Here is a 14890-nt window from a genome sequence, read left to right as displayed (position 1 = left end):
TAGTTTTTACAGCATTTCCAAACTGACACTAAATCAGCTCCCAGCTAATTTACTTTGAAACTGGACTTGGTCTAGAGATTTGCCGGACAAGTTAACCCGATAAAATTAACTGAGTTTAATAATATTTTCACAACACAACAGGGAGAGAGAGAAGAATTCATTGCTCGCTTGCAATATTGATGGTCCCACAAAGAAGTTTAATTTCTAAAGTTTTGTTTGGTTAGTTTTTACGTAGATAGAAGTATAAAAATAATAGAAATATTTTGATTGAAGAGATATAAGCATAATTTATGTTCCCACGTGCATTAAATAAATCTTTTTTAAAATAAGTTAATGTACTTTCGAAAATAAAAAATATATAAAAGCATTTTACTTTTATTTTCATTTTCTTTGTTGCTACTGTTCCAAAATATAAACCTAAGGGATTTTGTCAGAGCATGAAATAAAGCGTCTTTGACTGGCTTTCTTTTCTTACCTGGCAATTTAAAGATGTTTTCAAACATTTCTAAAAGTCATTTATATGGTCAAACATGGAGAATGGTCGAAAATTCAAAATAACTCCTTCCAAGCTTCTTATATGTTAACAGATTGAAACACTACTTCTCTATCCAAGGATTTCTGTCATCCCGCAGCCTAGATACGTATAAGCCTCTAAGAAATCAATCCTAGCAGTGATGTTGTGCTGTGCAAAATCAACACTTCCCCATAGCTGGGCTAGTCTTCCCACCGGATCCAGACGGAGATCTCAAGTTTATGGCACTAATCCCAGTTTTCATCAGGCAACCTCAAAACACAATCACAGAATCCAGTTTCTTGGGCATCAGAAGATGAACATTTTCACTACCACTCTGGAAGTCCTACACCACGGAAAGAATAGAAAGATGTATATTTAATCTCTCTTTAATTTTGCTTGGCTATAATTTCTTATACTATGATTATCTAAAGCTGATTGCATCAGATCCTTATGTGACTGTACCTAATTGTGATTCAGGGACATGGCTGTCTACAGTACCGGCGTTGAATCAGGAATTCCTTTTCCTCTTCCTTTTAATCTTCCCTTTGATCTTAATCCCGGATCTTGGTGAGTGCTATTTTGAAATTTCAATGTGTATACGATTCGTAATATTCTTTCTGCAATCTATTATCTGAAGATGTACTGATGCAGTAAACTTTCATTGTGTAGGCAAACTTGGGTTCTGGGATTGATTGTAGCCTTAACTCCCTTCGGCATCAGCAAATGGTGGCCTATACTAAGGTCAAAAGGTAGAGATTTTCATTATCAGATTAAAACGCACATTTTCTTTGAGTTTAACATCCAGCACGCATGGCCATTAATCATTGACTATTTCATACAGTCTTATGATATGATTCTGGGCCTAACTTAGCTTTTGAATTGGGTGTGTGGACAAAAGTTGATTCATTGATGCAGACAACAGAAGCTGTTGCTGAAACTGTAGAAAGGGTTGCTGATAAAGTGGACAAGGTAGTAGAAGACTTAGCCGATAGTTTGCCGGATGGCAAACTTAAACAAGCGGCAAGATATATTGAAAATATAGCCGAAAAAGCAGAAAGGGATGCTCATCTAGTTGATGAAGCTATCGAGAAGGTGCTTCTTTTCATCAACCCAGTACCTTGTTCCATATCTCATGTTCTTACCTCTTATCATGTCAACTATATCAGAATTAATTATCTTCTCTTAATAACTAAATATGCCTTGTTGAAATTATGTGATTGTGATAGTAGGATCCAAAAGAAAGGAAAAAATCATGATGCCTCTAGTCATAGCTAGGTAGCTTGTTGAAGTGCTGCAACGACATTGTTTCATCACTCCAATTTTAGAGAATTAACTTGCTTTTCTGAATTCAGAGTTTAACTCTTGATTACTAACCAATGATTCGATGCCATGAATGACTTGGTCTCTCAACTTATTCAGCTAGCTTTATTTATTTTGAAAGTGCATATCAAGTAGAAGCATTTGCTAAATTTATTTGATTTCTGGTTTTAAAAAATTGCAGTTAGAAGAAATCGAAATAGAACTGAAAGAAGAGGCGGAGCGATTCGTTCAAGCCAATGCCGAAAGCAAAGAAGCCGAAAACTCATAATGGCTTACTGAGGCCTCGTGTCAATGTACCAAATCCACTTGTAATTTATGAAACTGAGAATCTGAAATATTGTGGAGTTATTGTTTTTGTGATCTCTGTTCCATGTATTGTTGTTTAACCATCATCACCATCTCTCCAGCCACCTATCCTGTGGTTTTGAGTCTTTTGACAATCCTCTGTAACTGCCATTCATGATTTATGTGGTTTTTAATACCATTTATTAGTAAGAAAATTAACAAAACCAATAGTGCTTGAGAAATTCCCTGTAGCACTAAATATAGATTATATGGATTGTTACAGTGAAATTATTATTTTGCCCGCAAAAAATGAATGCTTTTATGGTAGTGTAATTTTGTATTTTTCAATGGTCTATTGGTATATATTTTTCTAATTTTTTCAACAATAAAATGATTTTTTTATCCTTCAAAGTTATAAAAATACAACTTTTCATCAATGATTTTTCTATCTTTTCATTTCTTAGAATACAATAAAAAGATATTCTTGCCCTTCAACAGACAAAATAAGCCATATGTTTAGGGGTATTTTTGTCCTTTCACATCAGTTTTTTGTAAATTTCAGGCTGATTGAAGGCATTTTGTTCTTTTTATCTTGAATACTTAATTTTTAATTCAAAAATGCTACTCGTGCTTGCTCATCACGCGCCAGGTGTCCACCCTTTTTGAGCAACGTGTGGGATGCCTCCCGGTGGCCACATATGTCCTTCCACCATGTCGTTTGAAGCGTCGTCACGTCCTTATCCTCATAGTGCGGCATGTGACGGTGGCTGATGAGCAGTTTGTTACCGGTGATCTTTTTTTTTCCTTCTTTTCTCTCTCCTGACCTAAAAAGTATACGTTTGACCTCTTTGTTTTTTTGTATCAATTTTAGTCATTTTTCTTTTGATTTCTAATTTTTATGCTTGACCCTTTTATAAAAGGTTTGTTTATTTCCAATTTAGTTCTTCAATTACAATTTATTATGTATTTTTTTTTTAGTTTGATCTTTATTCTTTTGATTTCTATTTTTTTTCTTGGCTCTTTTGTTAAAATTTTATTTGTTTTTAATTTCATCATTTAATATAATTTTTTGTTTTAGATCCTTTTGTGTAATTTCTTTTTTTTTCTCGGTTTCATCCTTAACATTTGATTTGCTGGGGATTAGAGAATTAGGCTTCACAAGTTTTTTATTTATGATGTTTTCAATCCAATAACTCGGCTTATAGGTTTGAAAAATTAATGTGGGTTAATATCTTTTTTTTTCTCATTTTTTTTTATGATTTTATTGTTCTACATTATTAAGAAAAATAATTTTGTGGTTATCTTCAATTTCTTTTCTATTAGATTATTCCTTTCTTATGACATGAGTTACGAGTTTTACAGATTTTTTTTGAAGTGAGGTTTATTTTAAATTGTTTTCTGTGTATTAAAATTTTGAAGATATTATTCTAATTCATCTATATCTTTTTTTGTTTTATGTAAATGAAATTTATTTTTAAGAATAAAAAATAATATTTTTAGATAATATTTTTGATATGTTTAGCCTTCCATAATGTTTTTTTTTCTCTTTTATTTTTAGATAATATTTCTGATCAGTTCCATGTGTGTGTCTATTTTCATTATCGTTTGATTCAATAAAAAACTGGTTTTAATAAATAAATTCAGTAAATACAACTATGTAAATGTTCAATATTGCAGGATCAAATATCTTGATCAATATTTATTTTTTTTATTTTTCTAGTTTCACTTTTAGTTATTGTTTATGACTTTTTTCCCCGTTTATTTACATAGATAATTATCAATTTATTTAATTAGATATTTTCATAAAAAATTTTATTTACACTTAAAATTTTTTGATGTAAAAAAAATCATTGAAATAGCCGAACATACATATTTGTTTTGAAAAAAATTATAAGACTCGTGGCGGAGCACGGGTTAAATAACTAGTTTAACCTAAAGGAACATATTGAATGGTAAGAGTAGATTTCTTCCCACTCACCGAATTTCATCTAGAAAAATCAAATATGCCACCATAGAAAAAATTTAAAAATCAACCGGAGAAAAACCGCCACCATAGAAAAAGCTATGTATTGCTTGATTCAAAAGTAATTGTGTAAGGACTTGATTTTAGTTGTTTGTTATACGTGCTCTCCTCTCATGATTAATCTTAGTTAGTAAAACAAAAGAACCCCATAAATGCTGTCAATAAAATAACTGCCACTATAAAGATAATTTATGTAATTGACCATTGTATAATTAAAAGCAACCATATAGGGTGTTTATTGCAAGAACATTTTTATTACAAGGACCAAATATAGGAAAATGAAAGTATAAAAAAATTTCCAAGGAACACATCTTGCAAAAAACAAACATTGGAGGCCAAAATGAAACATTTTGAAAAATATAAATTTAAAACCGTCATTCACAGCTCACCTGGGCTGGGTCTTACTGGGCCAAACACCGGTAGATTTGAAACGCCTCAAAGTATTTGAGGGCCCACTCGAGATGCCGCTTTAAATACCCTCCAAACGGCTAGTTTCGATTCCCAAAATCTAAAATCCAAAAACCGCCTTCCCTTTCAATTTGAATTCCCAAATCCAAAAGCCAAAGAACTCAGAAGCCAAGCGAAAAAACTTTTAATCTCAATTTTTTTGAGATTAGATCAGCGAAATCGATCTTGTAGGGTTCGGTGATTTGACTTTTTCAAGATCAGCTCAAAAGCTAGGGTTTTTACTTTCGAGATCAGAAATGGATCTACTTCAAGAAATCGACGATTACATAAAAGAAACAATCAATGAATCCTTAGGCCTACCAGTCTCTGCTCGCACTCTCCAATTAAAGCTTCGCGTTTACGAGGATGCTTATTTCCGTCTCCGTGACCAACACCTTCTTCTCCTCGGCAAATTTCGCCAAAAAGACATCCTTATTGACCGTGCCAAGGTAAAAAATTACCAATCAATTGTATTATCTAGTTCGTTTTATTTCCCGATTTTCATAATAATTTGGTTGTTCTTTTTTGGTGTGTTTTGGCTTTTAGGCGGAGGCGAATATGAATGCTGCGGCGATAAAGAAATTTGTGGAGGAAAATCAAAGATTGGCAGCGGAGTGTGCGAATTTGGTGAGTCAGTGTAACAAATGGGAAAGAGAGTGTTCGCTTTATGACAATGATAGAGAGGCTTTAATGGAGTTTGGGAATGAGGCGGATGAGAGGGCAAGAGAGGCGGAGGAGAGAGCAAAAGAGGCAGAGATTAGGGTTCGTGAATTGGAGGAGGAGTCGGGGAAGGCTTTGGAGGAATTGCAGTTTTATAAGCACAAGTGCCATACTCGTAGGGTAATTTTTAAAATCTTTGTTTTTGGTTTCCTTTCCTTTTGATTGATTGTTTGTGGGTTTTTGAGAATTGGATGTTGCTTACATTTTGTCTGGGCTTATACCCTATAGATGAGTTAGTATTATTGCTTAGTTGATTCAGTATTGTGTGTCAGGCTGCCTTGTAACGTTTTTTTAGCTGTTTGTGCCTACTTGATTTATAGACTATAGTTCTTTATCCTGGAACTTTAGTGCTGCTTCTATGTATGGACAGCTAACAGAACTCTGTGAATTCTCATAAGGGTATTTACACATGCAAAATTTTCCCATTTAATAGTGTTTGATTCCTTGAAAGGCATTGATTATACTTACTGGATTGTGGTTCAAAGGAATGTACACTTTGTTGACACTGAAATTAATGGTTTGCATAACCTGGTAATACTGTTTGGCTATGCGTGATAGATGAATGCCCCTTTGTTACGAGTGATTCTGCGTTTCGTACATAGTTTTCACTGACAATCAGTTTTTGCTTCTCTTTGTGTGCGTGCATATACCACTCCAAGTAAAGGATGACAATGCTTAATAACTGTAACCTTGCAGGATGATTCATCTGCTGAGAGCACTGATATGGAGGAGAATTCTCTTGAGTCCATTTTAGCAACAATGGTTGGTAAAGATGAAGTGGAATCTGGTCAAGCTTATTTGGAAGCGAACAGTGGCTATGAGTCATGTCAAAATTTGCTGAAAATGTGGAATAGGTAAAATAATTTTTCAGTCTTTTTTGTTTGTATGTCGAGTTTGTTGAAATATAGCCCTTTTCTTTACAAATATCAGAGTGTCTATCTTGTGTTCTTCACCATCTTTTCTTTTACTTTATTTTATTTTCCAGAAATGATAAAATAAGATCCTCATAGCACACCTTGTTTCTCTGACTGGAAATCCAAATCAATACCAATAGCTTGCGCTTTTCACCACTCTTGACAGCTTTCCAGCAATTAAACTGTCTTGTACTGTGTCTCCTGTATTTCTGATGATGACGAACCAACCTCTCTGTTGATAGGCAAAAGAGACTTAAGAAATCCGAGACATTAAGATAAGGAATAATTATTATTTTAGCTTAACAAGCACTTTTCACTTGTGTGAAATGGCATTTTTTACTTGTGTCTAATCTTTTACTGATAAACTGGTGCTCTTGACAACCGTGTGTTATCGTCTCTGTGTGGCTTGGGAATGTAATGGTGTATGCCAAAAAGTGGAAAAACATTTGACATTTCTCTTGCTCTTGTTGCAAGCTCGTTTTTTGTTTCTTGGAAGTTTCCTCACTCAATACTCTTATCACCTTTATTTCTTTTTTACTTTTGTCTCTGACGGTGGTAGTTTGAGGCCTTCAACACGGAAAGTATTATCACTAGCTGCTAAAGCAAGGACACTTCAGCAAGATAAGGAACATCTCAGGATTAATCTTACTAGAGCTGAAGAGGAGGTGAGAAGACTCATGGAAACAATTTTCTTGGAGGACACAAGTTTTCCTGGTAATAGCTTAATGAAACAGTGTCTTGTGTAGGTCAAGTTATTATTTGAAGAGAACAATATACTGGATGGGGAGAACAAAAGGTTATTGAGGCGAGAACACAGAGAACAGAACTTTGATGGTTCTGGCGGAAAGCATAGTAGCAGTGCTTCTGCTAAGGTAAGAGAGAAGGAAGACTTCTTTCCCGATTTGTGTCTGTATGTGCATGTCTGCCCATTTGTGCGCACGACCATGTCTGTATGTGCGTTCACTTTCATGAGCAGTCTTGGCCATTGAAGTTCATTTCACAGTTTAATTTCCTTGACTTTATTGCAGAGGAGCAAGCGAAAATCAAGTTCGAGGAGTTTCGCTGTTGAGAGCAAGATTGATTCTGAGGATATAGATTCATTGAGACAACCACTGTCACCATTGCGTCACAACTCCCCTGGTTGTAGACTGTATAAGCAGTAGTGACTAATGGTGTTTTTCTAATTTCTTCTTTCTGCCTCTGGGTAATTGAGTAAGGAATGAGTGGAGGGAAAGATAGCTTCAATTGCATCTGCATATATGTTGTAAGAGAATTATAACCAATTCATAATGAACCGAGGATTCCCTCTTTTTCTTTCTTACCTCCATCTTGATTACTGGGTTTTTTTAGATAAAAAAATTGGAGCGATGAGATGGTGAAATTCATGCATCTCAGTAGACGTCGCTCAAAACAACCTCGTTCTAACATATTAACATTTGCCGAAAAAAGTTTTCATCGACAATTTTACCGGTAAATCCTTATGTTGTAAAATTACCGATTGAATTGCCTGCAAAACTTTTAATATATTTTTTTGAACTTTTTAATCTATCGGCTATTCCTTCGGTAATTAATGACTAAACATAATATATCCAGCATTTGTGTCGGAAAATGCAAGATAAGTTTTTTGTCGTCATTTTCATAAAAAATTAGCTACATAAATTTTTCTTTCAACGTTTTCATTGCTATTTGTTAATTTTCTAGTCATGTTTTATGTGTTAATTCAAGTAGTAAGAGGATTTGTTTCCGGTTGGCTTCCAAGTTTGTATCGAGAGAAGAGAAACACTCGTCTTCGTGCCACCAAGACGCAAAAGCTGGGAGGAGAATGTGCTAAATGTTAGAAGACAGAAGGAATAAATCGTGCAAAAAAGGGGAGGAGAAGAAAAGGGACAAGTGCCCTTTAGGAGTGGGGCAACCAGCGCGTAGCTGGTAATGGTTCGTGTGGAAACAACACACACACACACACACGAGGAGTTGGTGAGAGCTTGAAGGGCCCGAACAGCCCAACCAAACCAAAAGTAACCCTTACCCAACCCACCGCATCTAAAAGGACACCATGCCTCTTCCTTGAGCTTGGTTGCACAGGATGCAGGGTGGTGGGGTTGTTTCGTTTTGGATAATCACGCGACAGCTTTTGTGATAATCATATCAATCGGCGACTTTTAAGCACATGTTAGGTGCTCCGTTTTTATCTAAACAAGGACATTGCAAACAAAACTTGATGATAAAATAACTTACGTACATTACTTGTAAATGAAACACCGTTGTCTTCACATGTTTTTCTTAATTTTTTCTTTTGTCTACCCATACTTAATTTATTTATAATAATTTTTTATTTTTTTTATTTTTTGTAATATTCTTTTAGTTTTTTTTTTACACTTTTTTTGAAAAAAATATATTCTTTATACCTAGCCTATTTATTACTCTACACTTGACTTATTTATACTTTTATTTTTATTTTTATTTTTTTTATTTTGTAATTTGTTTTTTATTTTTTCTTTAAACTTTTTTTTAAAATATTATACAAAGATTAAGGAAAATGATGTATTAATATAACAATTGCAACATTGTCTCAATTTTATAATACGTTAAAAATAAAATTGGGATTTTACAAGTTTTTATTAGTGTATATAATCTTTACTGTATTTTATTATATATAAACATTAGTTTATTGATTCGCAATTATATTTTTTACTTGTTATAAAAAAATATTAATAAAACCTACACATTAATTTATTTGTGTTAGAAAAAATTATTTGATCTACGGTTAGGTGAGTTGAATAGACACATTAATTTTATTTTTGTATTTATTGACATAAATAGTTCTTGATTTATTTAATTAAATACATACATAGGCCTTTTGATTTATAATTAAGATTTTTGTTGTAAAAAAATATTTTAAAAGATAATATTTTTTTTTGCTAAAATAATTATTCTAATAACAAATTACAAGTCAAATAACTAGAAAAAACTAAAATTGAAAATGGGTAGATTCCTTGATTTTATAAACTAAGCCAAATATATTTACCTTAGCTATCCAAGACTAATAACGACATACCCTTTTAACAAGGAATCACGCTTTTTTGAAACTTAATTTGATGGGAATATAAATAGTCAAAGCAAGGCGTTTAGTTAGGAAGTATTTGTCATCTATCAAGTCAAACTAAAATCAGGTAAAAGTCATGTCTGCATCATAATTGTGGGAACTTTTGTTGCTAGGTAAGGAATGTCTTTTTAGTGGTTTTTTTATTTATTTAATTCGTTTAGAAAGGTGTTTCATAAAATCCATTTTTGTAAAAACTACAATTTTTTTATCCCTCCAACTATCGTATATGTTTAGTTTTGTTCTATCCATCAAGATTTCAAAAGCATCTCATTATCATTCACTTTTTAAAACAAAATTCTTAAATTATACCTAATTTAATTTGCACATGTTTCAAAATTCTCATAAGTACAACTTCTCTACAGTAAAAGAATCTCATACCTCATTTCATCGTTAGGAAGGCTACGTGCTTCAGTCTACATCCCATAACAATGCTAGGAAGGTCACATACCTCCCCCACTTTATTATGATCTCTCTCCGGTGGGGGGCTCTCGAGCCCCCATGTCATCACTAGGGAGGCTATATGCCTTCTACGTTTTGGTGAAAATATTCTCTTATCACTATGATCTCCCACTTTCCAATACAATCTCAAGTCGGAACGCGGTTTTCAAACCTTACACTATTACATGGAATGACCCTCGAGGTGTTTCCATCAACCTCTTAAAAGTTTTTCTAAGTATGAACATTGTCATGGTCTAAGTGTAGCACTTGGATCCAATTAACCCAGCATGCCTACTGAGCGTGCTGCCCAACACATTAGCTTTTTACGTCATGCTATCAGACATCTTGGTTAGAAAAAATAGATCAAATTGCTAAAACTAAATGGTTAATAAATTATCCAACATATATGTTTTATAACTAAACACATTGTATTTTGGGACCTCATTACTTCTAATTCTAACCATTAGAGATTAAAGAATTTGCAACAACCTTTTTCCTTAGTGTGATCTAAACCTAATTTCCCTTAATTGATTCTCAAATGCATAAAGTGAAAAAAGAATCGAGGGTTTTTTTTTGGTGATTTATATAGTGAAGAAATGTTGTGTGTATTTTGATTGCAAGAACAAATGATTGTTGGATGGAAGGCCGATCTTGCATGAATAGTTATGATTCAATGGTTCAATGTAAACCATGGAGAGACTAAGGGACTAATTGAAAATAGTATGTTAGTTGGAGGGTCTGCATGTATTATGTCCAAACATTCTCTTATTCCTGTATCTCTGAGAAACCCATCCGAAAATAATAAAATAAAATGGCTTTATTTATATAAAAAGCTGATGCATACGATACCAAAAGCGCCTGTCCATTAGGAGCATCAGACTTTGAAAATAAGACCACTTTCCCTGTAAGTTATCATCTCATCTTTAATTTCTTTGAACTTGTAGACGTAGGCTTTAAGTGTTCTATGATGTTCAGTCACATGTTGAAGAACTCTGGTCATTCCTTAGTGACGAATCACATAAAAACGATGCATCTTTTCCTAACAATCATGTTCAAGAGAAGCAACAAATTAAGAGAAGCAGAGGAAAATCGGACCCACTTTCCCTTGCATTAGGTATGGAGTATGGGTGAAGTCATCTTCATGAAATTAGTCCCTTTCACATTCTAAGAGTTTTGTGGAATCAAGTGGACCTAATTATACTCACTCCATATTTACTCATTCCACTATATAACACCCCCAGCAACTATCCTAAAAGCAACCCAAATACCTTCTTCTCTTCTCTTCTTTTCTCCCGGAAAATGGCCGGTTTAATTTCAAGATCAGTTCCTTGTGCAATCCTAGTAGTCTTGTGCACGGTGGTGCCCATTTTGGCTAAAGATCACACTGTAGGAGATAGTTCAGGCTGGGCAATTGGTATGGATTATAGCACCTGGACTAGTGGCAAGACCTTTTCAGTTGGCGACAGCCTTGGTGAGTCCCTTTCTCTCAGTACACGTTACTGATCAAGATTAGTACTTGATTTACTAATCAGGTTTCTGTTTATATAATCTAGTGTTTAACTACGGAGGAGGCCACACGGTGGATGAAGTGAGTGCCAGTGACTACAGCACATGCACTACAGGCAATGCAATCACTTCAGATAGCAGTGGTGCTACCACAATAGCCCTCAAGACTGCCGGAACTCATTATTTCATTTGTGGTGTTCCTGGCCACTGTGGGAGTGGCATGAAGGTTGCAGTCACTGTTGCAGCAGCAGGATCGAGCACAAGTCCCTCCTCCTCAGGAACTCCATCTTCTGATAGCACTACCACTTCTCCGGCCGGTAGTAACGTCACCAATTACAAGCCTTCATCCAACAACGTACCCGATTCATCCTTAGGGATCAATATTTCCCCATTTGTGGCTATAGCCGGTACTTGTGTCGCCGTTTTTGTGATGGTTTTCTCATGAATTGCCAGGATAGAGGCAGTGCTCTGCTAGATCCCTCTTTTTTTTGGTTCTTGCTTTTCCTGAAGTTCTGCTTGTATTCAGGATTATTACTGTTTATCGTTACGAACGAGTAGTAATATGAGATTATAGATTAAGTATGTGATCATGGTTCATAATTAAGTTTCTCTTTTTTTCCTCATATGTACCCCTGAAAATTCTATTTCGTTTCTGCCAGCAGAGGTTCAGTTTAATCCCTTTGCTTTCCCCCATCCCTCTCATTTGAATGCGGATGGTAATTCGATCATTAATCTCTTAGTATTAGGTAAAATTACTTCTTTTTCTAATAATTAAGTCGATTAATATAGAGAAGAGTATTATTTAATTGTAAAATACCAAAACTCATTAATCTTAACAAAAATGGTTACAACTGAATAGTGAACCATTTTGATCTATGATGTTCACCTCCGAGCTCGTAAAATTAGAAAGTGAATTGGAATCCTATACCATCGAAGCGTGATTTTCCAAATTAACTGGAAACCTCTCTAATGTATTTTTCTTTTCTTTTTTTTCTTGGTATAAAACGCGGCAAAGCCCGCGAGAGCCAAGGAAACAAGCGACCAACGGAGAAGGGCACCCTTTTCATCCCTGAATAATAAAAGTCTTACAATTTAACCCAAATTCTAAAGGCGAACCCACCTCTGTGCTTGACTGAAAGGAAAGTACATAGGTTTTTTTCTTGATCTCCCTTCCACCATCCTTTCGAACATTGATACATGCAACTTTGAAGATCAGATTTTGTCTCTTTAATACTAAATGCTATAACTAAGTTAAGTGGCGAACTTCGCTCCCTTCACTTTTTTCTGCCACCATGTCCCCGAGGTTTGAAGGGTACTGAGACGCTAACAAAATATGGTATAGACTAAATTTAATAATGATTCTCTATATATATAAAAAATATTAAATTTAATAATAACTAAACTAATTAGAAGAAATAGTAATATAATTACTAACATGATAGTTTTTTTCCTATATAGTAAAGAAAAACAAAATAAACCAAGCCGCACGCGATTAATGAATAAACATTGTTGTTTCCGTAGCTAATTCTTCAAATTTGGAAACTTGGATTGTCTTTATCTTTTTGGTCCTTCTAATTCCTTGAATGTTTGGATTTGGTCCCTAAATAATAAAATTCTTGTAATTGAACTCGATTAATCATGGTCAATTGAAATAAATTTATTAAAAAACTTACAACGAGCTATTTCGCTCGAAAAAAGTTCACTTCTTTTTTCCAATATGCTTTTCTTATATAAGTTTCCTTATATAACTCTATTGGAGTTGGTTTCTGCTCAAGCTGTTTTTTTTTTTACAAAATAAATAGTATAAAAAAGTCTAAAAATGAAGACTAAATTAAAAATAAATAAATAAATATACAACAACAAGCTCTTATCAGATGCCTTATATGGTTCATAAAGGGAAGCGCTCCCTCGGTATGCTTACTCACTAAACTATGATTTTCTTCGTTTCTGTTTTGAGAATCGGATCATAAGCGCTTTTTAAATTCATCTGATGTCATAAATTCTTGAAACTTTTCCCAATTATCCTTCATGATGTGTTTTGGTTTATAATTTTTCCACAACATTATGTCATCAAAGTTAGCTTTGTTCATTGCATATTTATGAGCATCATACCACAAATCACGCAACTTGGTACAAAAACTTATTAAACAAAAACTATGTAATAGAATAAAAGATTAGAAATTTACAATAATATAACATCTTATTGCTTGATACTTACCTAATTGCATTATGATTTTCCCGCACTTTCCTGACCACTTGCTCATTTTTCGTGTCTCGGTAAAACTTTTTCTTAAAATTCAATTCAAACATTGAATAGTTTTCAAAATTATGGGAAAACTATATAAAAAAGTATAAATTATTTATCTAACCTTCAATTTTCCCCAGCATACATCTACTACATTCATCCATTCAGGATGATCTTAAAGTCAACTTTATTGAAACAATTGTTCTTTGAACGATGATTTTATCATACTTGTTATTAAATGGAAAGCTTCAATATTGGTAAACCTTAAAATTAATTCATGAAAGTCATTTTTATTTAATGTAAAACTTAAAATAACCTAATACAAATAAATAAGTTTGTCAGTGAGAAAAGACATGACTTATGTAAAATTGTCGACCTTCCATTCAACCATAGTTTTTATTGTATATCAATCTATTTTCGAAGGGATTCCAGCTCTTCTGCTCATATTAAATGAGCTTTGATCGATAACATCTACATAAGATGCCTTTTTAAGTGCCTTCCCATGATCGACATCTAAATTAATGGCACACTTACGATCACCGACACTACTACTTGATGAAATAACAATGCTCTTGTTAGACTTGAAACTTTTTTCTCCTTTGAAACATGGTGTCTATAAGAAACAATTAACACAAATCAAAATGTTCATCAAGATACTAATTCTAATAATTTTACAATAAGTTGATAAGTGATTTAATAAAAAGTTTGATAGAATTTCCCTATACGGGGATCCTACCCAAGATTTTACCCTACATTAATATAGACAAGCACAACAACCACCCAAACTACATTCATTCTACAAGCTCGAAACCCATAATCCATTAGGTTTAGATCACAAATAATATACAATCTCCACATACTATAAACACCTATAAATCTATATTGCAAAGCTACATCATATTTTGGTCAAGCATTTACAAGTACAAGATAAAGTAACAGGGTTTCATTGTTTGGACCCATATTTCAATTTCCTTTAATTTTACAACCCTATTTCTTTTCCTTTATTGGACTATTTGTCTTCATCTAGGTGTTTTTTTTTATAAGAAAAGGGTGATTATAACCTTTTCATACACCCAACAAAAAATATTCAACGATGAAATGACACAATGTCAAATAATTAAAGCTAACTATATTCTTTTATTTCAAACCTTTAAACACAAATATAAATCATTACATTTCTTGTTAAATATTTTTTAATTCTTTCTTGTTTAATATTGATTTGGGTCTCACACAATCATCATACTATAAAAGATATGAATGAATTATATTATTGGAAAATTTATTTGATGTTATAGTTAGCAAGTTTACATATCTATTATCACATAAAAAATTATTAAACATATATTTATGTAACTATGAAATCCATAAATTCATC

General features: G+C 33.4%; 3 protein-coding genes across 3 annotated transcripts; all 3 read left to right on the top strand.

Annotated features, from left to right (window-relative positions):
* The first annotated feature begins 512 nt into the window (after positions 1-512).
* On the top strand, positions 513-2361 carry LOC7461800 (uncharacterized). Its single transcript, XM_006386356.3, has 5 exons — positions 513-883; positions 992-1081; positions 1184-1263; positions 1413-1606; positions 2016-2361. The coding sequence occupies exons 1-5, from the start codon at positions 675-677 to the stop codon at positions 2100-2102; spliced, it is 660 nt and encodes a 219-aa protein (XP_006386418.1). The 5' UTR covers positions 513-674; the 3' UTR covers positions 2103-2361.
* A 2129-nt stretch (positions 2362-4490) lies between these two features.
* On the top strand, positions 4491-7544 carry LOC7461799 (structural maintenance of chromosomes protein 6B). The gene is made up of 6 exons (XM_002302284.4): positions 4491-5038; positions 5136-5429; positions 6006-6163; positions 6783-6888; positions 6970-7095; positions 7252-7544. The coding sequence occupies exons 1-6, from the start codon at positions 4847-4849 to the stop codon at positions 7384-7386; spliced, it is 1011 nt and encodes a 336-aa protein (XP_002302320.1). The 5' UTR covers positions 4491-4846; the 3' UTR covers positions 7387-7544.
* Positions 7545-10954: 3410 nt separating this feature from the next.
* Positions 10955-11893, top strand: LOC7461798 (blue copper protein). The gene is made up of 2 exons (XM_002302283.3): positions 10955-11235; positions 11318-11893. The coding sequence occupies exons 1-2, from the start codon at positions 11064-11066 to the stop codon at positions 11713-11715; spliced, it is 570 nt and encodes a 189-aa protein (XP_002302319.2). The 5' UTR covers positions 10955-11063; the 3' UTR covers positions 11716-11893.
* The last annotated feature ends 2997 nt before the right edge of the window (positions 11894-14890 follow it).

This window comes from Populus trichocarpa, chromosome 2 (genome assembly GCF_000002775.5).
Source record: "Populus trichocarpa isolate Nisqually-1 chromosome 2, P.trichocarpa_v4.1, whole genome shotgun sequence".
Taxonomy (NCBI): domain Eukaryota; kingdom Viridiplantae; phylum Streptophyta; class Magnoliopsida; order Malpighiales; family Salicaceae; genus Populus; species Populus trichocarpa.
Note: the sequence above shows the minus strand (reverse complement) of the source record. Positions and strands in the feature narration are given on the sequence as shown.

Coding starts and splice junctions, on each gene's coding strand:
- LOC7461800 (XM_006386356.3), top strand. CDS start 675: ATGTTGTGCTGTGCAAAATCAACACTTCCCCATAGCTGGGCTAGTCTT. Junction 1,264..1,412: donor GCCTATACTAAGGTCAAAAG/GTAGAGATTTTC, acceptor TGTGGACAAAAG/TTGATTCATTGATGCAGACA. Junction 1,607..2,015: donor TTGATGAAGCTATCGAGAAG/GTGCTTCTTTTC, acceptor AAAAAATTGCAG/TTAGAAGAAATCGAAATAGA.
- LOC7461799 (XM_002302284.4), top strand. CDS start 4,847: ATGGATCTACTTCAAGAAATCGACGATTACATAAAAGAAACAATCAAT. Junction 5,039..5,135: donor TCCTTATTGACCGTGCCAAG/GTAAAAAATTAC, acceptor TTTGGCTTTTAG/GCGGAGGCGAATATGAATGC. Junction 6,164..6,782: donor TTGCTGAAAATGTGGAATAG/GTAAAATAATTT, acceptor TGACGGTGGTAG/TTTGAGGCCTTCAACACGGA.
- LOC7461798 (XM_002302283.3), top strand. CDS start 11,064: ATGGCCGGTTTAATTTCAAGATCAGTTCCTTGTGCAATCCTAGTAGTC. Junction 11,236..11,317: donor TTCAGTTGGCGACAGCCTTG/GTGAGTCCCTTT, acceptor TATATAATCTAG/TGTTTAACTACGGAGGAGGC.